The sequence below is a fragment of the Fukomys damarensis genome, unplaced genomic scaffold, assembly GCF_012274545.1.
Source record: "Fukomys damarensis isolate Sample0158 unplaced genomic scaffold, DMR_v1.0_HiC HiC_scaffold_5, whole genome shotgun sequence".
NCBI lineage: Eukaryota > Metazoa > Chordata > Mammalia > Rodentia > Bathyergidae > Fukomys > Fukomys damarensis.
In genome coordinates this window covers 62,557,276-62,585,178 of record NW_022900917.1, presented here as the reverse complement: position 1 = coordinate 62,585,178, position 27,903 = coordinate 62,557,276, and the positions used below count along the sequence as shown (strand labels likewise).

Below are 27,903 nucleotides of genomic sequence, written 5' to 3'. Positions count from 1 at the left end.
TATATATTTTGTACTAAGCATTGAACTCAGGACCTTGCACTTGCAAATCAGGCCTCAGAACCAATGACCTAAATCTGGGCCCCATTTCTGATTATTTTCCTAGGACAAATTTCCAAAGTGGAGCTACTGTTTCAGGTGGAAAGCACTTTTTTTTTGGACTGGGAATTTTGAACTCAGGACCTTACACTTGCGAGGCAGGTACAATGCCACTAAGCTCAGTCCCCGGCCCTGGAAAGTTATTTTTTAAGGCTTTTGAGATCCACTGACAAGTTAACTAAGAAGGCAGTACTTTTTAAATTTGTGTCTTATCTATTTATTTTAATATTATTATTTTTCTTTTTTTTTAAATTGAGTTTATTGGTACAATCTAGGTATACAATACAGTTACATTCATCATTGGGATTCTGTACCTTTACATAATAGGTCTTGATTCTCATTTTTCCCCTTGTCCCTGCCCTCCCTTCACCCCCTCCTCCCCTCCCCATTTACAAACACTTTATTTCCATTTTTTCAGTTTCTCATATTTTTTTCCTCTCCCTTATTACCTTTCCCCCACCCTTCCCACTTTCCTTACACCTTTAGCCCTTTACTTCCTATTTCACATTATTAATTATCTCATTAGGATCCTGTGTACTATTATAGTTTTTCACACCAAAGAAACTATTTGGTATTTCAGTTAAAGAAATCTCTGTATGAACATTAAAAATAGGGAATCCTAAAATAAAACTAAAAAGTTTATAGGGAATCCTAAAATCAAACTAAAAAGGAAAGTAAAAGAGAAAAGGCAATGATGTAACATTAAAATAATCCTTAATTCTGGAGATGAAAATGGTCCCTGAACATATTTAAATTGCTTCTTGCTCTTATAGTCTTATTCTTTTTTTTTCATTAGTTAGAGAATACTTTATTAGTTTCTGTAATCAAGCCCACGAATATTATTATTTTTCACCTTGTAAAGAAAATACATTCCTGTCCAGAATTTCCAAACATTGTAGAAATGGAGTAAAAAGATTTTAAATTGCCCTTAAATCAGGCGTGGAGGTGCACACCATAATTATAGCTACCCAGGAGGCTGAAGCAGGAAGATCACTTTATTTAGCCCAAGAGTTCAAAGCCAGCCTGGGCAACATAAATTGTTTGAAGAAAAACTACAAAAATTCCCTTAATGCTGTCATCCATAGATAGTTGCTGTCAACGTGTTGGTGTGTATTAGAGTCAGACTCACTTGATGATCAGTTTTTCTTCATCTCGCCCAGCCCAGGCTGAGTCACGGTGAGCTGCGCTGTGCAGTGGGCCCTCGGCCAGGACCGCTCGCCAGGCTGCTCCCTGGGCGAGCTCCGGCAGCCTCTCCAGTCCTCCCTGGAGCTCGCTGCCAGCTTCCTCACCCTGGGCAGAGTCGGGCTGTGGGGGTGCAGAGTGGAGTTGAGGACCGAGGTTCTGGGGCTTGGCCCCTGGTGTGCAAGGCAGTGAGTGAGTGAAAACAGCAGAGGTGCAGCCAAGCGTGCAAACAGCCTTGGGCACACGACAAGCAGGTCACTGACAAAGCGCCACCTGCGTGTCTCCACACGTGTGCACAGCGCTCTCAGAGAGGGTCAGCCATGGGGGTCAGCCCCCTTTTCTCTCCACCCACTCATGAGCTCATTTCTTGTCAGAAAAATTGACCTGCAGACGCTTGTGCAATGTGTTGACATTTGAGAGATTATTTCTGGAAGGACCTCCCACCTGCAGAAAGGAGCCCGGGGTTACAAAGAAACAGCCCAACCAAAGGCCTAGAGCCCAGGGCTTGTGCCACACCCTGGGTTTGAGCCCTAGGGCCATCTAGGACGAGGGGGAAGGAGAAGGAGAGGAGAGGGGGGAGGGGGGGTGGAGGAAAAGGAGGCGGTAGAGGAAGGAGAACAGAGAGCAGGGAGAGACTGGAAGGGAGGGAGAGGAAGGGGAAGAGGGAGGGACTGAAGGCCCTGTAAACTAGAAGTGGCAACATTAGAGTAGAGGGGTTCCGCCAGGAAAAGGCCTGTGGTCCGTCCAACAGACCCCACCCCTCCCAAGTCAGCAGTTCCCCAGTCCACACCCCCAACTGGGACTTAGCACTACTCTCAGAGACGCAAGCTCCCAAGGGCTCCTCACTCCCGCGGGAACTGTTAGGGCCTGGGAGAGCACTTGTGTGGGGCCCTGGGTTCCACCCCCCCATACAGTAGGGGTAGGGGCTTGGGGATGTGAATTGTTAATAGCAACTAATACTATTATTAACTAATACTGTAAATTCTCCCCCATGCAATCTTGGCCAGCACCAAGAGAAGCAGGAATTTTCCTTGACCCTGCTTTGTCTCACGTTGAATGTCTTTGAGGAGTCTTTGGTTCATAATGTGTTCACATGCTTCTGTGCTTATTTACCACGGGGTTTCATGTTGAAAAACCCATTGTTTAAGTTGAAAATATCAGCAAATCAAAAATATATTGAATATTCAGGAGGCTGAGGCAGAAGGATCATGAATTCAAAACCAGCCTAGGCAACAGAGGAAGACTGTCTTAAGAGCAAAAAAGCATTGAATTTACCCAAGCTACAGAGTATCAGAGCTTAGCAGCACAGCACCCTGCTGGGTGCCAACAGTTCCTTTGAGCACATGTGGCCAGCATCACATAGTGCCAGCCCAGGAAAGGAGCAAAATTCAAAACTCCAAGTGTTTTCTACTGGTCGTATGTGGCTTTTGTGAAGTTAAAAGATTATAAGCCAAGCCCTTATAGGTCGGTTAATCTCTGGGTAATATGAATAGTGCATGCTGCCTTTGCAGTGTTACGTCTGACATAGTTTTCCTTGTCCGTTTCTTATACTCTCTAAGCCTGTCTGTGTTAGAGCCCACACATGTCACTGTGTTCTCAGAGCCACCTCTGGTACCCTGGTGTACACGGGACGCTCCCATCTGTAAGGAGAGCAGAGTACAGTGATAGCCACACCAAGATCTTACCGAGTGCTTCACTATGTAGCAGACCCTGCCGTGAGCACTTTCACACATCAGCTTCATGAGTTTACCCAAGCTACAGAGTATCAGAGTTTAGCAGCACAGCACCCTGCTGGGTGAAAGCTTCTACACAGAAGCCAAGTGAGGCACAGAACGGTTAACTAACTTGCCCAAGGTCACACCAATGATGGAATCAGGCATCACCCTTAAGCCACAACTTACAATGGCTACGGTTTCAGCATTGGACCTCTCATGTTCCCCCTGTATATGCAGAAGTATTTTGTTTTGTTTTAGAAAAGTGGGACCAAACATATACTTCATGGGTGTTGTGTGTTGCTTTGTTCAGAATATAACGTTGTAATATTCATACTATACCTTTTACTTTTAAGATGGTTTTCAATGACTTCTTGGCTTTTTGGCTAAGATCAAATGAAGACGACTTTCATGTAGGAGAAGAGCAGTGTGTCAGACATCTATTAATCACTTCTGTTGGGACTTCTACTACTTCCATATTTGGGAAGCCTGCCCTATCCAGGTTATTATCGTGTCTTTTGGATTTATTGGGTTCTTTCTTTCCTTTCTAAGCACTTTTTAAGGAGCAGTTTTAGGTTCACAGTAAAATGGAGGAAGGTACAGAGCGGTGTCCTTCTCCTCCTGCCCCCACGTGTCAGGAGCCTCCCCCACTATTGGGACCCTCCACTAGCATGGCACCTTTTTCTCAACTGATGAATCTACAGGGACTCATCATTGTCACCCGAAACCCATCCTTTACAGTGAGATTCACTCTTGGATGCCCAGGACTTGGATCGCCGTCACAGTGCCACACAGAATAGTTGTCACACTGCCCCCAATGCCCTGTGCTCTGCCCGCTCATCCCTCTCTCCCTTCCCAAACCCTGATGGCCACTGATTTTTTTTTTTTTAATGTCTCCGTGGATTTGGCTTCTCCACAACGTGGTACAGACTATAACCTTCTCAGCTCGCTCCATCCACTTAGTAATATGCTTTTAAGATTTCTTCATCTTCTCGTAGCTTTCCCATCAGCAGTAAATGGGGGTTCCTGTTGCTTCATGTCCACCCCGGCACTGGACGCTGTAGTGTTCTGCATTGCGGCTGTCTAATCATATTGTTTTAATTTGCATTTCCCTGGTGACTTGTAATGTGGAGCAGTTTTTGTTGTTGTTGTTGTTGTTGTTTTGTTGTTGTTGTTGTTGTTTTGGTACCAGGGATTGAACTCAGGTCCTTGTGCTTGCAAGGCAGTGGTGCAATTAGGAGGTAGGTCATGGGGATGTGCCCTTGCAGGGGACACTGGGACCCTGGCCCCTTCCTGGCCACCATGAGATGAGCAACTTTGTTCCACTGTGTGCTCCTGCCATGATGCTGTTCCCAACAGACCCAGAAACAGCACAGCCAGTTGACCATACACTGAAACCTCTGAAACCGTGAGCCAAAATAAATCTCTATCCCTTACAAGTTTATTTTCTTAGGTATTTTTGTCACAGTGGGAGAAAGCTGACTAACAAAAAGAAGCACCATTCTCATTAGTAGTCACTCTCTGTTCTCCCACTCTCAGCTCTGGTAACTGTGAATCTACTTTCTATCTCCATAGCTTTGCCTATTTCAGATAGTTCATGTAAACGGACGAAATGTATGTGGTCCTTTGTGTCCAGCTGCTTTCATTTAGCACAGTGTCTTCAAAGGTTCTTCACATTATAGCATGTGTCAGTCCATACTCCATCCCTGTTTATGCCCAAATAATACTCCCTTGTATGGGGAGCCTGCATGTATCTACACACTCCTTGGTTGATACCCACTTGATTTATTTTTTCTATGGCCCTTATGCTACATAGCTGCTGTGAACATTCAAGGTTCTGTGTAAAAATGTGTTCTCATTTTTCTTGGGTAGCTATCCAGGGGTGGATTTCCTGGCTCACACATTAACTCTGTCGAGCCTTTTGAAGAACAGCCACACTGTTTTTGAAAGTGATTGCACCATCTCGACTCTCAGCAGCAATGAAAGTTCCAGTTCCTTCAAATCCTCACCAACATTTGGCATTTCTGTGGTTTCTATTTTTACCACTTTAGTGAGTGGAGCAGTATCTCATTGTGGCTTTGCTTTGTGAAGTCCAAGGATGACTAATGATGTGGAGCATCCTTTCACAGGCTTATTGACTGCCCCTGTAGCTTCTTTAGAAAATGACACTTTAAAACTGGGTTATTTATTTATTGATTGAGTCATAAGAGTTCTCCATATATTCTTATCAGATATGTGATTTCCAAATATTTTGTCTCATTCTGAGTTCTTTCTCACTTTCTTGATGGTGTTTAACTTTGATGAGGTCCAAATTATCTATGTCTTCTATTACTTATATTTTTGGTGTTGTATCTAAAAAGAAAATTGCCTCACTCAAACAGTTACTCCTGTTTTCTGCTAAGTGTTTTTTAATGTTAATACAATGGCATTTAGGTCTATGACCCATTTTGAGTCAATTGTTTTGTATATTGTGAAGTCAAAGTTTAGCTTTGTCCTTTTTGCATATAAATACCCGGGTGCTCCTACTTTATTTGTTTATTTTCTGATACTGGGACAGTCATGACCCATTCATCCCCTGCCCCACTAGGCCCTAACTCTTAAAATTCCCACCACCTTTCAATCCTGTTACTGTAGGGAGTTAAGCTTCAACATGAGTTGTGGAGGAACAAACCACATCCAAGGCATGATACTTAGAAAATACAACCTTGGCCTAATGACCAAAGTCAACATTGCCTATCATAAGTCATGTTAATAGCATGCATCTCCTGATATGATGTGGTGAGGAAGACCCTTCACCTTGGTAGTGTTCTTCGCCAAAATCTACAACACCCAATCTAATCCTGAGGCAGACACCAGAAAAACTGAAGGATGTCCTATAAAATAACTCAACCAATAATCTTCAGAAACTGTTAAGGCCATGAAAAATAAAGACTAAGAAAGCAAAACAGACCAGAGAAGCCAAAGGAGACATGACCACTAAACACAATGTGGTATCCTGGATTAGATTCTAGAGCAGGAAAAGGGCCTTCAGGCCAGGGGTACAGCTCAGTGGTGGAGAGTTCTCTTAGCAGGAACAGTACCCTGTTCTATCCCCAGCTCAGGATGCTAGGGGTAGGGTACCTCAACAAAATTGATTTTATTTTTAGAGCTCAAAAAAGCAAGGTAGGGGAGGAATGAGGATCTGAAACAGGCATAGTATCATGTAGTTATAGTTCCAGCTACTCAGAAGACTGGAACAGAGGGATAACTTGTGCCAGGAGTTCAAAGCCAGCCTGGACAGCAGAGTGAGACCCCATGTCAAACAAACAAAACCAAGGACCAAATCACGTCTAACCCGGCCAACTACCTCCCTGTAAATGTGGACCTGAGCAGCCAGTTATCCTAATCTTCATGGCATCAGATGGCTGATGTGTGCAGAACAGGCCTGTATGACAGACAGGGCTACTTTTGCCTGGCGTTGCCACGTGAAGGGGCCCTAAGCTCAGAGGCCAAGGATCCACTAGGAGAAGAGGCGTCATTTACTATAATCTTATTTTCTCTCCCTCTCCCTGTAATCTTGAGTGTAAATAGTATTGTCCTGGGTTCAGTTCAACGATGAGCATCAGTAAGGAGGGACTACTGTCCCTGTCAGGCTTTGAAATATCCTGGCACAGTAGCGAGCAGACTGTTGCAACTGGTACCAGGAAGATGTATCCATACAGATTACCAAAAGCTCCTTTGCTTGACACAAGAGCTGTGTTCCTGGAAGGTTGTTCATAAATTGACTCCTTTTGGGCCAGGACGCTGAGGGTGAGATTCCGGAATGGAATGGACAGGGGGTGCCACCCAACCAGAAGCACAGGGCGCTGTTCCCTTTGCCATTGGCACCCACTCATGCACTTGTGCTGCCGGTCCCGCTGCCCTGACTTCTTTCCAGGTGCCACATCCATGCCTGTGGCCCCCGCTGGGCCTCAGACCCCCACGTGGCTTCCTTGACTCTGACGCTCTCATCTCCAGTCCACACTTTGCATCTAAAATGCTGCCATGAGGGTGTCACTTGCTGAGGAAAGCCTTCTCACTGTCCGTGTCACCCTCACTGGAAAATCTAGCTATGTTCAGCCCTCTGTGACGGAGGTTTTGTGTTTGTGGATTGCATTCAACCAACAGTGGATTAAAAATCTCATCTGGGAAGCTGGGAGTGGTGGCGCACGCTTGTAATTCCAGCACTTGGGAGGCTGAGGCAGGAGGATCGCTTCAAGTTTGAGAACAGCCTGGGCAATATAGTGAGTTCCAGGTCAGTCTCAACTACATAGTGAGACCTTGTCTAAAAAACAAACAAAACAAACAAACAAACAAACAAAAACTCATCTGTTCCTAACAAGTACAGACCTTTTCTTTTTTTCACCATTATTTCCTAAAACAATACAGGACACCAACTCCTGGCATCACATTTACACTGTATTAGGGACTATATGTCCTGTAGAAGTGATTTAAAGCAGGTATGTCCAACCCAAGGCTCTGGAGAAATTATAATGTGGCCCTGCAAGGTCATATACTTTTAACATTGTTACGTGATTTTTTTTTTTAAAAATTATTTTTACTTTTATCTGTCTTCATTTGCACTCTTCTCCTATAAGTTAGAGACTCTGCTTTAGTTTATTTTACAACTCAAGCTTCTACATCATGAATCTAGAAGATCAGACCCATGCTCTTAAATTATATGATGTCCTGATCTCACATTGTTTTTCTTACTTAGAGATGAGAAAATATTTCAAAATACGAGACTTCAATGCTTCTCGATGATCATTTCTGTGGTGTACTCCATTATTGTGTTCTTAGACTTCTGACAGATATTCTGAATGATATTTCTGTGTACGATATACAGGTATCTATATGATATTTCCAATATTTCTCCATTTAGTTTTCATTTAGAGCTTTCAGTCTCTAATCGGCTGGCTCCAAGGCAGAGTGGCAGAGGTGTAACAATTAATCACGGCAGAAGGCAGCAGAAGCAACAAGGCTTGTTATGGGATTTTTAGCAGTATTTTTCATGGCTCAATTGCACAGTCTTCAGCACAGACTGCATATGATTATTATAACAAAATGAGCTGGTGTTCAGTGCAGTGTCTGGCATGAAATAAGTGCTATTGGAGTATGTGCTGTTATTATTATTACTTTGCACTCACATAGTTTTAATTGTATGCAGTGAAATTGTTGATCCTAGTCAGACACACTGGCCCACATCTGTAGCTTCATCTACTTGGGAGGCTGAGCCAGGAGGATCGCTTGAGTCTTAGAGTGAGACCAGCAGCACCTAACAAGACCCTATCTTAAAGAAAAGAGAAATCATTATTGATCCTTTATGGCTTCTGGATTTCATGAGATACTTTTAAAAGTTTTCCTAAAACTATTCACAAAGGGTACTATTTACAAGACATCTTGGAAGGGCTGCTGCTGGTAGAGCTGTGGCCTAGCACAGGGTGGGTCCTGGGTTCCATCGCCCACCCAGTGTGAACAAAGGGTCCTGTGGGGAATTCACTTGCAGCGCCAGTTCTCCTTCCTTCTTGCAGGTGGCTCTCTTGTAAACTAATTTCGCTTTGCACTCTGGGATTTTCTTCCAGGGGAGGCTGACCGAGGCCGACGCCATGTCAAGGACTCGGCAAGGCTACCCCTGCGGCACACTGGCTTGGGAAATGGCCTGTTGCAGCTGCAGCTCCACATCTCAGGAGTGGGCTGGGCGGGTCATCCTCCCTGCAAACATCAAACTGGCATTTGTCAGTCAAGGTCAGCCTCCGCCCAAGGCGCCTGCCCGGAAGGGGCCCGCAGGCTGGTGCGAGTCGGCACTGGCCACCAAATGATGGTTTCATCACAGGGCTCGTGGCGGACAACACTTGGTGGCTGGAAGAGCTTTCTGGGTGGTTTGCGGGAGGGAACACAGAGGACATTCCAAACAGGGGTTCAGAAGGTTCAGTCACTATACCACCATGTATTAGGTACCTGTGATGTGCGAACAGAGGCCCCAAGGCGGGGCGGGTGGTGGCTGCGGTAGAAGGGACAAGATGAAGAACAGCAGCCCAGATCTCAGAGCAGCAGGGTAAGACTAGGAGGAGCCGGCTTCTCATCCTAGCTCCAGAACTGGGCTAGTCAGCCCCAGGAAGACTCCATCCCACCCGGGATCACCTCGCACAGCTTTAAAATGCAGCTGCAGCTCTGGTCCTCGGGGGGGCTGTGTGTGCACAGGCATCCTGTCTGGTGCATTGTGAAGAGCTGACGACCTTAGTCTGCTTTCTGCTGCTGCTGACTGGTGTTCTTCCTGCCTGGGGTCTCCGTAGCGTGTTCTGCCCATCTGCACTCTATGGGGCTCCTGAGCCCCTTTACCCTGGGTCCACACCTCGGGTTTGCCAGCTGCCCTAGTCTTAGAGTTAAGCCAGGACAGGACTTACCCGAATACCCGCTAGCTGCTGACACAGAGACTCCAGGAAGGGCCAGCTTCCTTCTCAGGCAGGCTTTTAACAACAGTTTCCCCTGGCCACGTTTATCCCAGGCATTGCCGTGGGTCCTGGTCGTCCCAGGTGGTCTTGCCATCTGCTCACGAGTAAAGATGAGGGATTAGAGCTGGAGCACATAGCGTCTTGCATCCAGACCCCAACTCCTATCCATACTGCTAAAGCCCAATGAGGAGTGTCTTCCAGTGGGTACTGGTTCTCTCCTGCAGGCAGTGACCCAGAAGTGAAGATCACTGCAGAGGGCAGCCCCACCCCGGGGGTCTCCATAGCCCAGTCAGCACAGAAAGGCACACCCAATGGGAGGGCATTTGCCAGGCATTATGGAAACCTGTGTTCTGGTTTCAGCACTGCCTGTTCTGTGAGCCGAGACAGGTGCCTTCCCCACTGTGGTTCTCAGTTTGCACATTTGTAAAACGAGAAGGTTGGACACAGGGCCGAGAATGGCTCCCTGTTGGCAGATGGAAGCATGAACAGTTTGAATTTGATTGTGTTTTGGCTGGGGTGGTGGGTGTGGAGGCTGCTGAGATGATTGAGCCCAGGGCCTCATGAAAGCTAGGTAAGGGCTCTATCACTAAAAGACACCCCAGGTCTTTTAAAATTTTTATTTTGAGGCAGGGTCTCACTAAGTTGCTCTGGCTGGCCTCGAACTTGGGATTTTCCTGTGAGCCTCTGGAGCACGCTGGGACAACAGGCAGGCACCACCACACCAGACAAGCCGGAAGCTTGTGGGTGGAGCTGAGCCTTCCCAGCGAGGAGCAGTTCCCACACTTCCACTACTGAAGGCGTCTGAGGTGCGGTTCTTTGTCACCCCCCAGCCTTGATGCTTGAGAGAAGAGCTGAGAGCTCCCGGCCTTTCGGCACTTTTGTCTGAGAAAGGCAGAGCATCCTTGGAGAAGCGTCACATACGGAACCAGGTCTGGCTGGGTGACCTCACCTTCTAGGGGCCAAACTGACCCAAACGCAAACAACGAAGCAGTCACTGAGTTTCCTGAGGCCCGTGGCCCTCTTGACCACAAATCCCAATCCTTCTCTCCTGTACACACCGCACTGGTCAGCCAGCCAGGCTGGCTTAGAAGGGCCGGCCCAGAGAAGGACCGCAAACTGGGTTTACTGTTCCGTGGTTGGGATCGTGAAATTCTTAATGAACTTGAATAAAAGGTCCCGCACACTCATTGTGTATCTGGCCCCACAGGTTATGATGAGCTGCACAATCTGGGGGGAGGGGGAGGGAAGGAAACCAGGTCCTTGCATGCATTTGGAAAGCTGTTCTCAGTGTGTTTACCAGTCTTCCCCATTGGGTGCTCACTTCCCAAGGCAGGCTCTGAGTTACCAGGTGGGCAACTCAGATTCTTCTTGTCCTTTCACATCCTGTCCTTCAGCACCCTGCTGAGGTGGCACTGAGGTCCTTGGCCTCTCTGCCGACCTCCCATGCTCCTGCTCTCCCCCCTCATTCACACCTCTGCTGTGGCCCAGTCCCTATAATTAATCACACCCCAGTCATTTATATCCTTGCCATGTTCTCTGTGCTCTGACTCGCCCCAGACAGATAGATGCTCAATAAATATTTTTTGACCGGTGGGAAAGCAAACAGAGCTCTCTTCTCAGAACAGGGCAGAGTGCGTGCTCAGTTGATGCAGGCCAGGTTGTAGAAGCCTGTGACAATGGCCTCGCCTCCGCCAAGACATCACATCGGCGACCATTCTCTCGCCTTCCTGCTAAGAAGGACAGAGCTGACTCTGAAGTCCAGGGATCCTGTTTAACTCAGGACTGCTTGGTGTGAGTTGGAAGGGAGTTCTGCAGCCTCCCTGTGAGCCCAAAATGGCATCAGGAAAATTATATTAAGAATCCTGCAGGCTGGGTAAGGCAGCATACGCCTATAGTTCCAACTACCCAGGAGGCTAGGGCAGAAAGCTCACAAGTTTGAGGTCAGCCTGGGCTATGCAGTAAAATCCTGTCTCCAAATTTTAAAAAACAGGGCTGAGAATTTAGCTCAATGATTCCGCTGCCTGCCTCATGAGTGCAAGAACTGAATTCAATCCCCGGTACCAATAAATAAATAAAAATTTAAAAAATAAAAATGGTCGCTGGGCATGGAGGCACACGCCTGTAATCCTAGCACTCAGGAGGCTGAGGCAGGAGGATCGCTGTGAGTTTGAGACCAGCCTGGGCTACATAATGAGTTCCAGGTCAATCTCAACTACACAGTGAGACCCTGTGAGAAAAGCCAAAATAAATAAAGAAAAGAAAAACGGTCAAAGGAGTACCTCAGTGATAGAATGCTTGCTTACCATGCATAAGTCAGGCCCTGGATTCAGTCCTCCATATTGGAAAAGGGAAAAAGACATTTCTAAAAGAACCCCTTCCACTTACAAAGTGCTTTACGGTTCATAAGCCACTTTCATAAACACTATTCTCCAACTGCCCTGTGAGTCAAGAAAAATAGTTAAATACTAACTATGTGGTTGTTGTTTGAACATTTTTTACTGCATATATCCATTGAGGAGAAACCAGAAAGCACAGGGCGGGTGGTGCAGCTCAGTGGTAGAGCAATGCTTAGCATGAGTGAGAACCTGGGTTCCATCTCCAGCAAGAAGAGGGCGGGGTGGAATATACAGGTAAAACGAAAAAACAAGAAACAACAACAAAAAGAAAGAATGCCTCATATCCTTTTGCTTTGAGATGATATTGTTGATATTCTATTCCGTATCTTAACAACTTATCTAAGCATATAAATATATATGTATGTTTGAAAATAGGCTAATACCAGTGCTGTTTTGTGATCGTATAATATCTATTTTTAGTAGGTGACTAACGGCTCACAGGGGTAGTAAAAGGCAATGCTGAGTCTTGGCTGCAGTGTCCTGATCCCGAGTGTCATACCCCCAAAGGGGCCAGTGTCCAAACCCCAAAAGGAGCTGGGGAAAGATGTTTCGCTCATGTGGCTGTGGCTGGCCTCCGGGCCAGGGCTGGACCTGGCTGTTCCAGAGTCCCCACCTCCACAAGACCAGGCTCTGCACCACAGTAAGTGGTCACAGTGGTGACAGGGACCAGCTGTCAGGCAAGAGGCCCAGAGCAAGCAGGTGTCAGGTGGCAGGACTGGGCTGGACAACAATGACCCCGGGGAGCAACTGGAGAGCTGTTCGGTGGCCTTGGAGGGCTCATGCTCTTTGGTATTTTTAGAAAGAGGGTGAGGGAATGGCAGGGGTCGGCAACTGCATCCTTGTCCTGGGGTGCTGTCCTGGGCTCAGATGCTGCTCCCAACCTGGGCTGCGCCAGTGGCTGAGGGCAGAACTAGCACAAACCCCCACATACATTCATCCCCTCCCTCCTTTTCGGGAGTACTGGAGAGCAGCCCTTTTTATTTTTCTATTTTGAGACAGGGTCTCGTTAAGTTAGTGTATTTCTTATTGCCCTTGCGATCCTCTTGCCTTAGCCTCTCCAGTAACTAGGTCGCCAGGTGTGCACCGCGGAGCCTGGCTCAGGCACTTCTGTATCCTGATTTCATCTCACATCACCTCTGCCTCATCTGTCATCGCTCATCAAGGGCTGGGCCCCATGGTGCTGCTGAGCACCGGGACAGTGAAGGCACAGGAGCACTAAAGCCGTGACGATGTACCGACCTAAGACATACTGACATCCCCAGAGGGTCACGGAGCTGGGCACGCTGGTGCCCACCTGTAATCCCAGCACGCTAGGAAGCCACAGTGGGAGGAACGGAAGTTCAAGCACAGCCTGGGACCCTGTCTCAAACAAGGCGTGGGACTGCAGCTCAGTGCAAAGGCCCTTGCTTTGACCCCCAGTACCAGTGAAGAGAAAGAAGAAGGAAAAGGAGAAGAGGGGGCTGGGGGAGGGGGAAAGTATAGAGCTCAGCCCTTGATGCTCCTGTCTTCTAAGCCCCTTCTTTTTTTTTCTAAGCCCCTTCTTAATGAATACAATGAATGGCAAATGCCTCATTTACTCACTCATTCATTTAGCATGGCGTTGGGCTCCAAAATACATCAGTAAATGAGACAAAGCCCCCATTTCCACGAAGCTTATCCTTGAGTTTGCTTGAAAGGCATTTTAAAAAAATCTCCTGTCTTCCCCTGTATACGCTTTACTCTCTGATAAGCCTTGTCATTTTAGGTGATTAGAAGAGCAGCACTATAAGACAAACAGGATCTTTATTATATCCTAGATGCCAACCACATGACAGGAGCTAAAAACATGTTTGTTGAACTGGACTGAAAAGAATCTTGCCAGGCTTTCTGCCAGACTGGGTGGGGTGGGAAATTCACCACCTTCCCTTTTTCCCATCTCACAGTCAGATATGATCTGCTTTATAAGGTCTTCTCACCTGGACTGTGGCCAGAGACTGTAGGCTAAGCTGTTAGTGCTTCTTATTCGAATTGCCTTAAATTCCAACGAAATAATTCTTGCCCTTTGGAAGTGCATCATCTGGTGGGGACACATAAAACCCGTCTACACGGTCATGCGGAATGTTGATGTTTTGCTCTAGGATAGTTGTTCTGAAAGTGATCTTCACTTGCCTGTTTGGATTCCTATCTGGATTTAGGTTCCCCCACAAAACCTAAGGCTCAGGAGCTAGGGTGGGGCTCAGTGGTAGAGAGCTTGCCTAGCACACACGAGGACCTGGGTTCCATCCCTCTTACGTCAAAAATAAAGTATCAAAACCTCTGAAATAAACTCGCGATGGGCAACAATTGGGCTGCATGTGGTTTGGGGGCTGCTGGAACTTGTGGGCTGTGGTACAAAGCGCAGGCTCTTGCTAATGCCCTATTCTGCGGAAAGATCCAGAAACACTACTGTAAATCTTTTAGACTGGCCCCGTCCTCGGGGAGCTTATAGCCTGCGTTTCTAGGGCTGTATCATGCAGTGGTTGAGGACACAGTTTCCAGAGGCTACTGCGGGTTCAGATCCCAACTGTAATTCTTAAAGTCTTGGGAAAAATTCCCGAATTGTTCTGAGACTCGATTTTCTCACTTGTAAAATAAGTGCTGTTAAAAGAACTCAGTGACAAAATCAACATGGAGGTGTTTCACGCAGAGCTTAGAAGTCAGGGAGCACTAAGTTTTGTAGTTAGGCTGCGTAGGATAGAACCATGGTCTTCACACTTGGTCTTACATCACAATCACCTGAAAACTTGTTCCAGCACAACTGCTGGGTTCTCCTGGGTGTCAGATTCAGTTCGAAGTAGAATCTGAGTGTTTGCTCTTTTTTACCCAAGGCACCAGGACTAAACCAGAGGCTTCACATGTGCAATGCTAGTGCCTTGTCAGGGAGCCAACCCTCAGCCCAGTTTTATACACTCCTAGGTGATGCTGCTTCTGCCCCGAGACCCACACTTCAAGAACCATTGTTACATAGAAAAAAGAATATAGGCTTAGGATCTTGGTACCGAGACTACCTCTCAGACCCTGGTGACTTCAGGAAGTTAGTCTTTTGGGGCCTCAGTTTCCTCATTTGTGAACTAAAACAATTAACATCTACTCCGTGGGAGTTGTGCCTGGCACACACCGTTTTCATTACTTGATTGCTATTGTTTAGATTGTGGCTCCTTTCATCAGTGCTTGGAAGACAAACAGGGCAACAGGAGGCAGAGATGGGCTAAGTGGGCTTGGAGAGTGGTGCTCCAGGGAATCCCAAAGTCAAAGTGGACCACAGAGCCAAATGCCAGGTGGGTCTGGGAGCCCCAGAGCAAGGTGGTAACTCAGAACATGGTCTCGTCCAGGTGGGATGTAGGAGAAAGCAGATAAATTCTTTGGAAATGTCTGCACAGTAAACCATGATTGATTCTGTGATGACAGTCTTTCCTGAAAGCCACTGCCAAAGGTGGAAATGCTTCCTAGAAAGCCAGCAGGGCCCGTGCGTTCCCATCACAGCCCCTAGCCTGCACATTCCCTCTCTCCCTCCCTGCACGGCCCTCCTTTTGTTAGAGGCAAACCCTGTTCACCTCCTGCCCTACCAAAGGGATCTGGGCCCTGACATCCCCAGTTCTGGGCGCTGTGAGCACTCTGGGCCTTGCTGAGCTGTTTCCTGGTGCCCCCAGGTGGACTACTGCGGAACTGCAGTCCTTCCCAGGAGGCCTCTCCCCACCCGGCCCGTGAGGGTGGCAGCTTTCTAGCCGCAGTCTTGGGCAGTCACAGGGAGGCTGCACCCAGGCTTGGAGATTTCTGGGCCAGTTAGGGATTATAACCAGATTAGCACGCAAAAGATGCTCCACCCCAACGTGGATTAGAGACTTGATTTTTAAGCGTGAGATCAAGGCTCTTGGCCCAAGAAGGCGCAGAGTGCTTGAAAGTAGCAGGCCCCAAACAGGGCCACAGGGTGCCAGGCTTGTCAGGTTTTGGCCCAAAGACCCTTAGGCAGCTTCCAGTCTGAGTCACTGCTTCTTCCATGCTCCCCTTTAGATGCAGGAGATCAGGATGCTCTCGGGTGGGGCCCTTTCTTTAAAGGCAAAGATTCCCATCCCTTACACCACTCTCCCAAACCCAGAAGCCAAGGAGACTCCTAAAGATCCTTCCACTCCTAAAGATCCTTCTTTTGTCTTTTTTTTTTTCTTTTTCTTTGACACAGGGTCTCATTATGTAGTTCAGGCTGGTCTTGAACTCACTAAGTAGCCCAGGCCAGCTGCAAACTTGTGATGATTCTCCTGCCTCAGCCTCCTGAGGGCTGGGATTACAAACACATGCCACCACACCCAGCCTTTTTGAAAAAAATGTTTAAAGTAACCCTCCCCCCTTTTGTAGTACTGGGGGTCACTCTACCAGTGGGCTATACCCTCCTCACTCTTTGTTATTTTTTTATTTCAAGAGAAGTTCTCAATAAATTGCTCAAGCTAGTCTCAAACTTGTGGCCCTCTTGCCTTAGCCTCCAGAATAGTTGGGATTACAGACATGTGCCACCATACCTGGCCAAAGTAACTCTCTGAATAAAAAAGTTAATGCTAGGTTAAGGATGCAGCCCAATGGTAGAGCTCAAGGGCCTGAGTTTGATCCCCAAGAACAGAAGGAAAGAGAGAAAGAAGGAAGGGAGGGAGGGAAGGGAGAGAGAGAGAGAGAGAGGGAGGGAGGGAGGGCCGGGTGTGGTGGCTCACACCTGTAATCCCAGCACTGAGGAGGCAGAGGTAGGAGAATTGCTGAGAGTTCGAGGCCAGCCTGAGCTACATAATGAGTTCAGGGCCAGCCTGAACTATAAAGTGAGACCCTGTCTCAAAAAACCAAAAAGAAAAAGAAAGAAAATAAAAAAGAAACAAAGAAATAAAGGAAACGGAGAGAGAAAAAGAAAGAAGGAGAAAAAGAAAGAGAAAGTGCTATTGTCACAGGCTGAGGTGCTCTGCTAGGCACGGGGAGGACCCAGGAACATGAAAGATGGGTACCAATGGCAAAAGCCATTCAGAGGCCTTAACAAGGACCAAGACCAGTGCAGACCAGGGAGTGGTGATCTCAACGCAGGGCCTGCTGGTGCTTGGATAGGACCCAGTTCTGGAAAGGAGTAGGAGGCATCCCCAGGGCAGGGGGAGAAAGACCTTCAGCAGCAGCAGCAGCAGCCGCCGCCAGGAAGTGTGGGGTGTGATCAGGGAACAGTGAGTAATCTGGTGTGGCCCAGGCCTCTGTGCACTGTCGTTCCTGGCACCGGCAGAGCCTTTGCCATCTGCCCTCTCCCTAGGAGTTGAGGAGCACTGAGCTAGAGAAGGGTGGGTGGGTGAGGCCTGCAGCCCAGGTACCGAGAGCAGAGACCCTGGAGACCTGACCTTTGTGAGCATCTCCAGTCCCGAGAGGCCAGTGTGGCTTGCTGGTGAAAGATGGGGGATCTGGAGAAATGTAGGCTTTTCACAGCCCCGGGGACAGCTGAGAAGCTAAGACTGGATAGGCCCCGAGTCAGAATGTATTTAAAATACAGGTGGGAGTCTGACCCTAAGTGGGAGAGATTCTCTCTCTTCTATTTCCTTGGTACTTTACAGTTGGATCTTTCCCTCTGGCACTGGGGATGAAACCCAGGACTTGCTAGGCAAGTGCCCTACCACTCAGCCACACCCTCAGACCCCTTTTTATTTTAACTATTGGCATTTGGGGATACATATTTTTCTTTGAAATACGTGGTTTTAGATAGTTCAAACATTCACATGGTTCAAAATTCCAAAAAAGACAGAGCGGGGGTGTGGCTGGGGTAGAGTACTTGTACAGCATGCGGGACGTCCAGGGTCCATCCCCAGTGGGGGAGTGTGATTCTCTCTCCACCCTACCCTCCCAGCTACCTCTGTCTGCTCTTACCAACTTGAACCAGAGCCTTCTGTCTTTCTCCCACAGAGGGTCAGCGGTTTGCACAAGGGGGGCAGGGTGCAGGTGCTGAAAAGCAGGGTGGGTCTCACTTCAGCAGAGAAGCCTCCTCTTCTGAGCAAGTGAGTGGTATCCTCATGGGACTACTGCAGCGCATTCTGCCCTCTTAAGGCACAGGTGTATCTAGCCGAAACACTTTGGAGGGGGCAAGTATGCTTTACCTTGTGGGACATCATAGGGTAAAGGTTAAACTCCAGGTTCTGGCACAGAGAGACTCGGGGTAAAAACTGCTGTGTGATCTTAGGCAAGGTAGCTGGGCTCTGTTGAGCTTCCATGTTTTTCACCTGTGGTAGTGATGCCCTCCTGCCTTCCTAGAGCTGCTGTAAGTGCCAGATAAGGTGACTCCGGTCCTGTGCAAACCTGTGCCAGGCACAAGGTCTCCTTGCTGTACATGGGAGCCACATCATTTCAGAGGCTCAGGGGCTCCTGTGTGCATGCAGGATGGGACAGACTGTCACCCTTCCAGGCTGAGTTCTCACGAGTCCTAGGGGTCCTGGACACCTTGGCAAAGGCTAACCGGCACAGTAGGTCCGTCAGATCCGTTCATCCTCTTCAGGTGTGCCAGGCTGGGCCAGGCTGTGGGTCATTTTGAAGCTACCTTTCCTCTGGGCCTGTGTTGTTTGTGACCTCGAGTCAGAGCTGATACACAGGAAGGCTGCCATGTGGCTCTTCTCGGGGCGACAGGAGTGACTCATCCAAAGGTCACCAGAGCCCTGGAGCTGCCTGGGCCAGAGTGACTCATTGGCCCACAGCTGCCCAACCCTTGCCCTGCTCAGGGGATGTCCTCGGCCCTGAATCTCTCCCCTCAGATGAGGGGGCTTCCCCATTCCTAGATCACTATGCTGGAAAGGACTCAACCCCCAGTCTCATGAATATGGACTCCATGAGGGGGGTACCCACTTGTTCACACATGTAGGATTTGGGGGGGTACTGGAAATTGACCCCCAGGTACTCTCCCGCTGATCAAGTTGTGTGTCCTTTTTCTTTTTTAATACGAGACAGGGACTCATTAAGTTGCCCAGGCTGGCCTCAAACTCAAGATCCTTCTGCTTCAGCCTTCAGAGTAGCTGGGGTTAGAGGCAGGCAGAGCCAGGATTTGAACCAAAATGTCAGGCCGTCAGGCCTGCATTTTCTCCATGGGGCTCTCGCCTCCTGTCCCAGCTCTAGGTCCTGAGCACACTATGTAGTGGGGTCCCCGGCTCCGTGGTAGGACAGTTACTTACCTCACCTCTATGACCCTCAGGGACAACGTCCCTGTAATCTTGTTCCAAGAAAGGACAGAATGATCTATTGGAGCTTCTGGTCTCCACTGACCACAAGGTCAATAAACAGTGTTAAAACGTGTTTACTTTTCTGTTAAGAGAAGCATTCCTTTCCTATCCAACTTTAGTTTTGTAAAGAAACAAAAGTATAGGCCAGCAAAGATTAAGGGATAAATAGTTGTCTGGCGGAACAATGGAGCAACCCATGACTTCACAGGATGGAATCCACACCAGCCTCCGGAGCTAGGCTTGGCAGGACAGTCGGGTGGCAGAGAAGTCTGAGGGAAATGAGAGTGCAGGCCGGGCCAGGAGTGGCCAAGTGGGAAACAGATGGAGCGGTCAGTAGGGTCCCCACCCTACCACCAGACTCTTAGAGGCCGCAGCCACCCGCTGGCTCCAGAACAGAACTCTGGGTTTGCCCCCAGCTCCCTGGCTCCCAGGCCTGCTCAGCTCATCACCCAGAGCACTGTCCAGTGTTTGGGTGCCAGTGGCTGGCAGTAACCCGGAGGGCGGCCTGTCCCTCGAGTCTGCGCTGTGAACAGGAGCTCTGAGAGCCCTAGGAAATGGGGCCCTGGCTCAAGGTCCCACAGTCACTGAGTGAAAGGGACCAGCGGGAGAGAATGAGCCCCAAGAAAGAAGCTGAGAGACAGAGAGGGTCATTGAGAGACTGATCAGGCTGAGGGGAAGGGAGAACAGCCTGGATTCCACTCTTCCCTCCCTGGAGGAACACAGTGTCATTCAGCTTCTCTCCCGCCCTGAGATTCTCGCCCAGCCTTAGGGCAGTGGAAACAGCACTTAAATTCCAAGCCCAGGGCAGGGCCACCGGAAGACAGAGCCCAGGCCCGTGACCCCTGCCCTGAGAAGTGCCAGGAGGGCTGAGGGCATGTAGGCTTGGGCTGGGAGGAGGCCTCCAGCTGCCTGCCTGCCGGCCAGGGCCGACTACTGCAAACAGCCCTGCAGCCTGCCCCTCAGGCCCAGAGGGGCCAGGGCCAGGAGAGGGCCAGGAATGGGAGCCAGCGATTCAGAGCCTTCAGAGTTTAGAAACATGAAACATGAATGACTCATGTGGGGTGGCTCGGATTCCCTGGCCAGCCCACATTCCCGGGCCTTTGTTCCTCTGGACTGGGCCAGCCTTAAAGGGCCAGCTCCTCTGAGGCAGGGGCGGTGCCACTCTGCCCACCTGCCCCTTCTCCTCTTGCATTTTGACCTCTGGTAAGGTTGTTCCCAGACTCTGGGCTGAGGGTAGAAAGGATGGCATCCTGCAGGTTTATCTCAGGGGCTTTTATGCATCCTTGCCTCGGAGCCAGTGCAAACTCAAGCAGGGCTGCACCTAAACTGGCCCAGCAGAACTAAGAAAACCCTTTCCCTTCTTTTTAAAGATGATACTACTAGGGGACTCCCCTCAGGGCAAATTCTCCCAGGATCTCATGGCTGGCTCCTTCTAACTTCCACCTCAGGCTACAGGTTATCCTGGGCGCCCCACTACCCATGAACCCTCACTGTTTCCCCTCCCTGCCCTGGTCCCATTTCAGTAATGGATCAATCGACTGATTGATTGTACTGGGGCTTGAAGTGGGCTCACTTTACCACTGAGCTACATTCTCAGCCCTTTTTAAAAATCTAACGGTGAGACAAAGTTTCAGTAAATTGCCCAGGCGAGCCTCAAACTTCCACTCCTGCCTCAGCTTCCTCCCAAGTAACTGAGATTATAGGCATGTGCCACCACTCCCAGCTTACTTCTGAACTCTCCTTTGGCCTCTGTCTGGTGGGTTTCCGGTTGTCTATTCGGACTTGTATCCTACTCAGGATCCTGTCCTAGGCTTTCCAGGAATCCAGCTTTCCCACAGACCTGTCCTGTTGCTGGATTCCTGGGTGTAGAAACACCATTCTACCCCGGGTGCCCAAGTAATTTCTTTGGATTCTGCACGCCACCGTGTGGACACTGGAGAAATGGTGCCTTTGGGAGATGAGAGTACAGGGGCCCACGGAGGTGAGCAGCCCCTGACGCTGGGAAAGCATCCTCAGTTAAAAGCAGTTCTGGGCTGGGAATGCAATTCAGGGAAAAAGCACTTACCTACCATATATAAGGCCCTGGGTTCATCCCTAGCACTGCAAAAAACAAAAACAACAGAAGCAACAAAAAATAAGGCAAAAAGGAATGTAGTCCTGTGTCTCTTACACACCCCAAAGAGACACCAGGAGACATGGGGAGCGTCCCAGCCTGGTCTCCTTAGCTTTCAGGGCTCTGAGCCCCAGTCTGACCTGGGGACTGTGAGAAATGACTGGCGGCCAAGGCCTGGTGTGCATGGCCTGCAGCTCCATGGGCCGGTGCACCCTCGGGACCTGGGAGAGAGGCAGTAACCGTGCCTCATTCATCCTGAGTGTAATCAGCCCAGTGCCTGTCTGGACTGCATCTGGTCTCTGTTGAAGAGGATGGTGCCCAGGAGGCTCCATTCTTTCTCTGGGGGAAAGTGTGTAGGCGGCTCCACTGGGCAAACTGCATGCTCCCAAGTGCTCCTGTGTGTCCCACCCTGCCCAGAAGTTGAGTACACACAAATTTTGACAGTGGCAGCCCTTGCACAGGGAACAGCCCTGGCGAGAGCTGGCAGCAGGAGAAGACTGCGTGTGAACTTGGATCCTCTATGTCCCAGGGGAATAGCAGCAACCAAGGGTGCTTTTCATTGGCACCCCGTAGCCCAGCACCTGCCTTGACTATGGCTATTTGAATCTTCCTGGCAAGGGGGCAAGGTGTCCATGCATTCCAAATGGAGGGAAGAGGAGGAGGCTGACTTGGACCTGAACGTCAAATGCCAAGTCTAGGAGGACTGGGGATGGGCCCTTCGCTACTGAAGGGTGAGAGAGGTGTGATTCCCTCTGCAGCCAGGCTTGTGGCTTAGTGCTGGGCGTCAAAACAGGGTGCTTGGGCAGGGGATTGAGCTCAGTGGTGCCGCTGCCTGCCTTGCAGGTGCAAGGACCAGAGTTCGATCCCCGATACAAAACATGGTGGTCAAGATCATTTGTGGGGATGTAACTGGAAAATTCAATGTCTTCAACTTTTATTAAATAGGAATAGTAGGATTTATTAGACAGAATTTAACAAATACATATTCAAAGAAATAGGGTATGGGTCCTTAAAAGTGAGAGAGAGGCACCAGAAATTCAATTTCCATCTCTATTTTTATGTAATCTTTTCAGATTTTTCTATTTTGGTTGTTTTAAATATATTAATCCGATGAAACATGAATATCATGTAAATAATGAATAACATGTAAAACATGAATAACATGTAAAGGGTGTACATGTACTATGGACACATCTTCAGAAAGCTTTTTTTTTTTCAGAAAGCTTTCTATGCTAATGCTTGGATCACATCATTATGATTATGAAAGTTTGGAGACCATTGTATTTCAAGGTATCTTGAGGGATTTTAGATCCCAAAGGCCCTGGTTAAATAGGTCTTTCTCTATCACCCAGGCCATCTGTAATTACAGGAGACACAGAGAAGTAAAGTGACTTTCTGGGGCCACACTGAGTACAAGAAGCATTCAAACCTTCTGAAACCTGTCTCGTTCATCTATCCATGTACACATCCATCCATCCATCCATCCACCTGCCACTCCATCTGTCCCTCACTCCTACCAGTCAACCCATCCATCCATCCACACATCCATCCATCCATCCGTCCACCCACCCACCACTCATACCAGTCCATCCATCTGTCTGTCCACCCATCCATCCATCCACCCACTCAGCTGCTACCTGTCCTACTGTGGTAATCTTCTGGGTCAGCTTCCCTACCCCTAAGCTGTAACACCTTTCAAAGTCCTTCCTTTCTTTTTTCATTGCCATTCCACTTCTGTTTGGTCACACTGAGCCCAAATTAAGACCGTAACTTTTGGGGGGTTGTGGTTTTGGACAGTGTCTTGCTATGTAGCCCAGGATGGCCTCAAATTTGTGATCCTTCTGCTTCAGACTTCCAAGTAATGGGATTATAGGACTGTGCTGCACTGCCCAGTTTAAGACCATGGCTTTTTTTTCCTCATTGAGCTTATTGGTACATTTTAGGTATACAGTACAGTTACATTTATCATTGGGATCTTATACCTTTACATGACAGGTCTTGGTTCTCATTTTTTCCCCATACCATGCCCTCCCTTCACCCCCTCCTCCCTTCCGTATTTACAAAACTTTATTTCCATTTTCTCATATTGTTTTCTTTTCCTTTATTTCCTTTCCCCTACCCTTCCCATTTCCCCTATACCTTTAGCCCTTTTCTTCCTATTTCACATTGTCAATATACCATTAGAATCTTATTTACAATTATAGTTTTTCACACCAGAGAAGCTATTCGGTATTTATACATGTGACTTATTTATTTCATTTAAGAGTCTATCCTCAATATGCATCTGTTTTCCTATGAATGACTTTAATTGCTCATTCTTCATGTTTGAATAGTGTTCCATTTTATAGAAAAACCACATCTTCTTTATCCAGTCTCCAACTGATGGGCAAATGGGCTGTTTCAAAACTTTAGCTATTACAAACTGTGCCACTATAAACATGGGTGTGCATATATCACCGTGGTGTGATTCTTTTAATTCTTTTGGAGATACCCAGCAGAGGGATAACTGGGTCAAATGGAACCTCTAGTCTGAGCTCTTTGAGGTGTCTCCATATTGATTTCCATAGTGGTTGCAGCAGTCTGCACTCCCACCAACAATGGAGAAGGGTTCCTTTCTCCCCACGACCCCGCCAACATTTGTTATTGGTTGATTTCTTGATAGCAGCCATTCTTTGTGGGGTGAGATGGAATCTCAGTGTTGTTTTCATCTGCATCTTTCAAATGACCAGTGATGTGGAACATTTTTTCATATATTTACTTGATGCTTTTACTTGTCTGAGAAATGTCTGCCCATTTCAGATGCCCATTTTTAAATCCAAGACCATAGCTTTTAAATGAGTCTTCCTGCTTTTGGTACCTCTTGGCTCAGTCTATCCCAACCATCACCGCTGAATCAGTCTCTCAAATGATGTTTTTTGTTTGTTTGTTTGTTTGTTTTTTACTGGGGATCGAACTCGGGTCCTTGCGCTTGCAAGGCAGGAGGCAGAAACACTGAGCTAAATCCTTGGCCCTTCAAATGATTTTAAATGACTGCAGACTGCCTGCAGAGTCCAGTCTAAATTTCTCGGCCCAAACTAGAGGCCCACGCCAGATGCCCACGCTGGAACTCCACTTGGATGCCTTTTCCATGTCACCCAAGACTCAATTACCTTTCTATTATCTTTCTTTAGCTGGATGCATGAAAGTCTGAGGGAAGGGGTGGTCCTCTGTGAAACAGAAATCTCAACAGCATCGTTTCAGAACTCAAAGGCCCTTAAGAATTCTCTCCTGGAGCCCTCCACTCCTTTCTTCCCCCAGGCCATAAACTGAGCAGGGCATCACTGGACAGCAAGGTCTTTCCACCTGCTTTGGGAAGGGCGTTTAAATCTTTCTCCTCAGCCAAGAAGTAGTGCACTGGTAGTCCCAGATACTCAGGAGGCAGAAGCAGGAGGGTTGTTTGAGCCCAGGAGTTCTGAACTAACCCTGGCAACATAGTGAGACCCTCATCTCATAAAAAGAAAAAAATCCTCCGAAGAAAAGTTAGAGTGAGTAATGTCCTCTAACAAGAATTGGAATAAAAAAAATAAGAAAGATCTGGAATGAGCCAGGCACATCCGCAAACCCAGATATTTGGAAGGCAGAGGCAGGAGGGCAAGGCTAGCCTGGGCGTCTTAGCAAGACCCCATCTCAGTAAAAAAGTGGGGTTCTGGCTGGGGATGTGGTTCAGTGGAGAACACTCGGGCAGTAGTGTGTAAGCCCCTGGGTCCCATCTCTAGTAGCAGCAAAGAAACAGAAGAAAACACCCCTCCCTGTTTCCAGTCTATGTGCGTCTTTCCCTCCCCAGGTAAGCTTGAGCTTTCTCCCTTACAGCCTGGGAACTCCAACCCCAGGAGGAACCGGCCCATCAACCTGAACCATTATGCCACCAAGAAGAGTGTGGCTGAGAGCATGCTGGACGTGGCGCTCTTCATGTCCAACGCCACGCGGCTGAAGGCAGTGCTGGAGCACGGGCCGTCCTCGCACTACTACGCCGCCCTCATCGCCCTCATCAGCGTCTCCCTGCTGCTGCAGGTGGTCATCGGAATCCTCCTCGTGGTCATTGGTGAGGAGCCCAGGGTTGGGGGTCTTGCATCTACACACCTCAACCTCTCAGCCCCGCACTAATCCACGTCAGCCCTCTGTACCTAGACACACAGGCAGCAGCTCCTGTATCGAGGGCGGATGTGGTGCTCGCTCCGCTCTCCTCGCTGGCTTATGGCAGAGCTCCTAATCACCTGAGCCGCGAGCACTCCTACCCTGTCTCTTTAGCGCATGTCTGCAGCCCATGTTTACATTCATCTTGGCGGGTAGGTACATGCACTTGACATTTTAATTTTAAATTCCCCCTTCCCTTCCTCCCCAACCTGGATCCCTTTTGCGTTTGCAAAAGATCTACCTCCCTGTTTTCTACTGTCTGTCTTTCAAAAAAATTGGAACTCACTATGTAGCCCAGGCTGGTCTCGAACTCACAGCGATCCTCCTGCCTCAGCCTCCCGAGTGCTGGGATTACAGGTGTGCACCACCATGCCCGGCTTAAATACGTTTCCTTTATTCATTCATCTGTTGGTGGACATATAGGCCACTTACACGCTTTAGCAATTATGAGTTGTGCTGCCCTAAACAAGGGTACATGTATCACTGTTATGTCTTTAGCTCTTCCAGGGAGATACAGTACTGAGAAGGGGACTAACTGGGTCACACGGAACTTCAGTTTTTAGTTTTTCAAGGACTCTGTCCTGATCTCCACAGTGGCCATCTAGTTTCCATTCCCACCAGTGTCATAGGTGCCTTTCCCTACTCTCTTAGAAGATCCAGTTGAAGGTGCCATTAGCACCATGTGGACGCCTCACTCGCTGGTGCGGAGGGGCACAGGCATTTCAGCCCAGCGCCTCACCACCTCCCGCGCTGTCTGCCACACAGGCTCCGAAGTGCCCGATTTCGCCACACTGGCGGCTGTGGGTGGGGGAGCTCCAGGCTGCGGCCCCCACTCTGACGTCCACCTCCCACTCCCCACTGCTCCACAGCACGGCTGAACCTGAATGAAGTGGGAAACCAGTGGAGGCTAAATCAGCTCAACAACGCCGCCACCATCCTGGTCTTCATCACGGTCGTTGTCAATGTTTTCATCACAGCCTTCGGGGCACAGAAGACTGGCTTCCTGGCTGCCAGGGCCTCTAGGAATCCTTCGTGAAGCCACGTGGGACCTAGGTGAGAGGAAGGATGGGGGTCCGAGGGCTCCCAGCCAGCCCTTCGCTCAGCTTGGGGGTGTGGGGTCAGAAGGGTGTCCCCTGTCATGCAAAAGGGGAGGGCACAGGCCTGGGGATCTTCAGGTGCTGAAACGGACACCGCAGAGCCTGTCCTCGGCCCTTTTCTCCATGGCACCTCCTTCGGCCCTGGGCTCAGACTTTCCCACAGCCTGAGATGGGCTTGGAGGCAACTGTTGCCAGCGGCTGGCTCTGCCCCCTGGGTAGATGTGGTAGATTAGATGGGGAATTTCCCATGGCCACTGCTCAGCAGCCCTTGCCGCTCAGACTGTGGTCCACTGGCCAGCAGCAGCCGCAGCAGCCAAAGCACCAGGTGCTGGCTGAAGTGCAGTCCCGTGGGCCCCACTGCGGAGCTGCAGAGCCAGCACCGGCATTTCTGTAGGGTTCCCAGGTGAACCACCCTGTGCAGTCCTGCGCCCGTCCAGGCCTGGACAGCACTGTCTGACCTGCCCTCCTCACTGCTCTCCCCTGCTCCCTCCACAGGAACTGGGCCCGGAACTGCTTCTGCCTCCTTCCTCCCAGGTCTGCCAGGCTCACAGGCATTTTCCACAGCCCCTGGGAGAGCTTCTGAAAGAGCTGTGTAGACGCACTTGGTCCCTACCCACAGCACCTGAACCGAGACGTTTTGCTGGGCTAAATTATCCCATCCTGGACCGGAGCGCTGAGCTCAGACCATTCTACCCGGGCAGCGCCCTGAGGCAGACGCGCTAGAGGCTGAGTGAGCCCAGGCTGAGGACTCAGGTTCCGACTCTGCCCCATTCCTTCGCTCTGTTCCAGGCCTGTTTCCCTTTCTATAAATTGAGTTATTTCTCTCCATAAAGACTTCTGCAAATCCATTCTGAGTCATCTTTTGTCTTCAGCGGGACACCAGGGTTGGCATCTACATGCCCTCTCCCTCTGGGTCCTAGAAAGAGCTATTATCTGTTACAACTGCAGATGCATCAATTCTGGACGGCTGCATATAGAGCATGATCAAAACATACAGGGAAGGGTTCGAGAATTTATTATAGCGAAAGACACACTGTGTCTGGGCATGGTGGCGCATGCCTGTAATCCCAGCAAGGAACAGGCTGAGGCAGGAGAATCTCTGTAATTTGAGACCAGCCTGGCCTACATAGCAAGACCCTATCTCAACAACCACACCCCCAGCCAAGACACATTGCCATTAAATCCCTCTTGCTTCAAAAAACACTGATGCCGTTATTCTTGCCATCTTCTGAAGCAGTTCCTGAAGCCCTGTTTCGTGAGTATCTTTGTGAGGAGTGATAAAAACACACAGTGAAGGCTGTGGCTAAGTGCCATCCAATGGAAATGCAGACTTCTTAAAAACATTATGGTGAGGGCCGGGGATTGAGCTCAGTGGTTCGGTGGCCTGCCTTGCAAGCACAAGGACCGGAGTTCGATCCCCGGCACCAAAAAAAAA

At 48.9% G+C, this 27,903-nt stretch overlaps 1 protein-coding gene across 6 annotated transcripts in view; it reads left to right on the top strand.

The window, feature by feature from the left end:
- Positions 1-27,308, top strand: part of Ninj2 (ninjurin 2) — a 101,001-nt gene extending 73,693 nt beyond the window's left edge. For 5 of the 6 annotated variants that reach the window (XM_010630343.2, XM_033760746.1, XM_010630341.2 and 2 more), the window contains 3 exons: positions 25,048-25,279; positions 26,241-26,424; positions 26,964-27,308. In XM_010630343.2, coding sequence (XP_010628645.1) covers positions 25,048-25,279; positions 26,241-26,407 — 399 coding nt within the window. In that variant the 3' untranslated portion in view covers positions 26,408-26,424; positions 26,964-27,308. Of the gene's footprint in view, positions 1-17,041; positions 17,061-25,047; positions 25,280-26,240; positions 26,425-26,963 lie in introns of those variants that run through there. The other variant, XM_010630348.3, reaches the window with a different exon arrangement.
- The last annotated feature ends 595 nt before the right edge of the window (positions 27,309-27,903 follow it).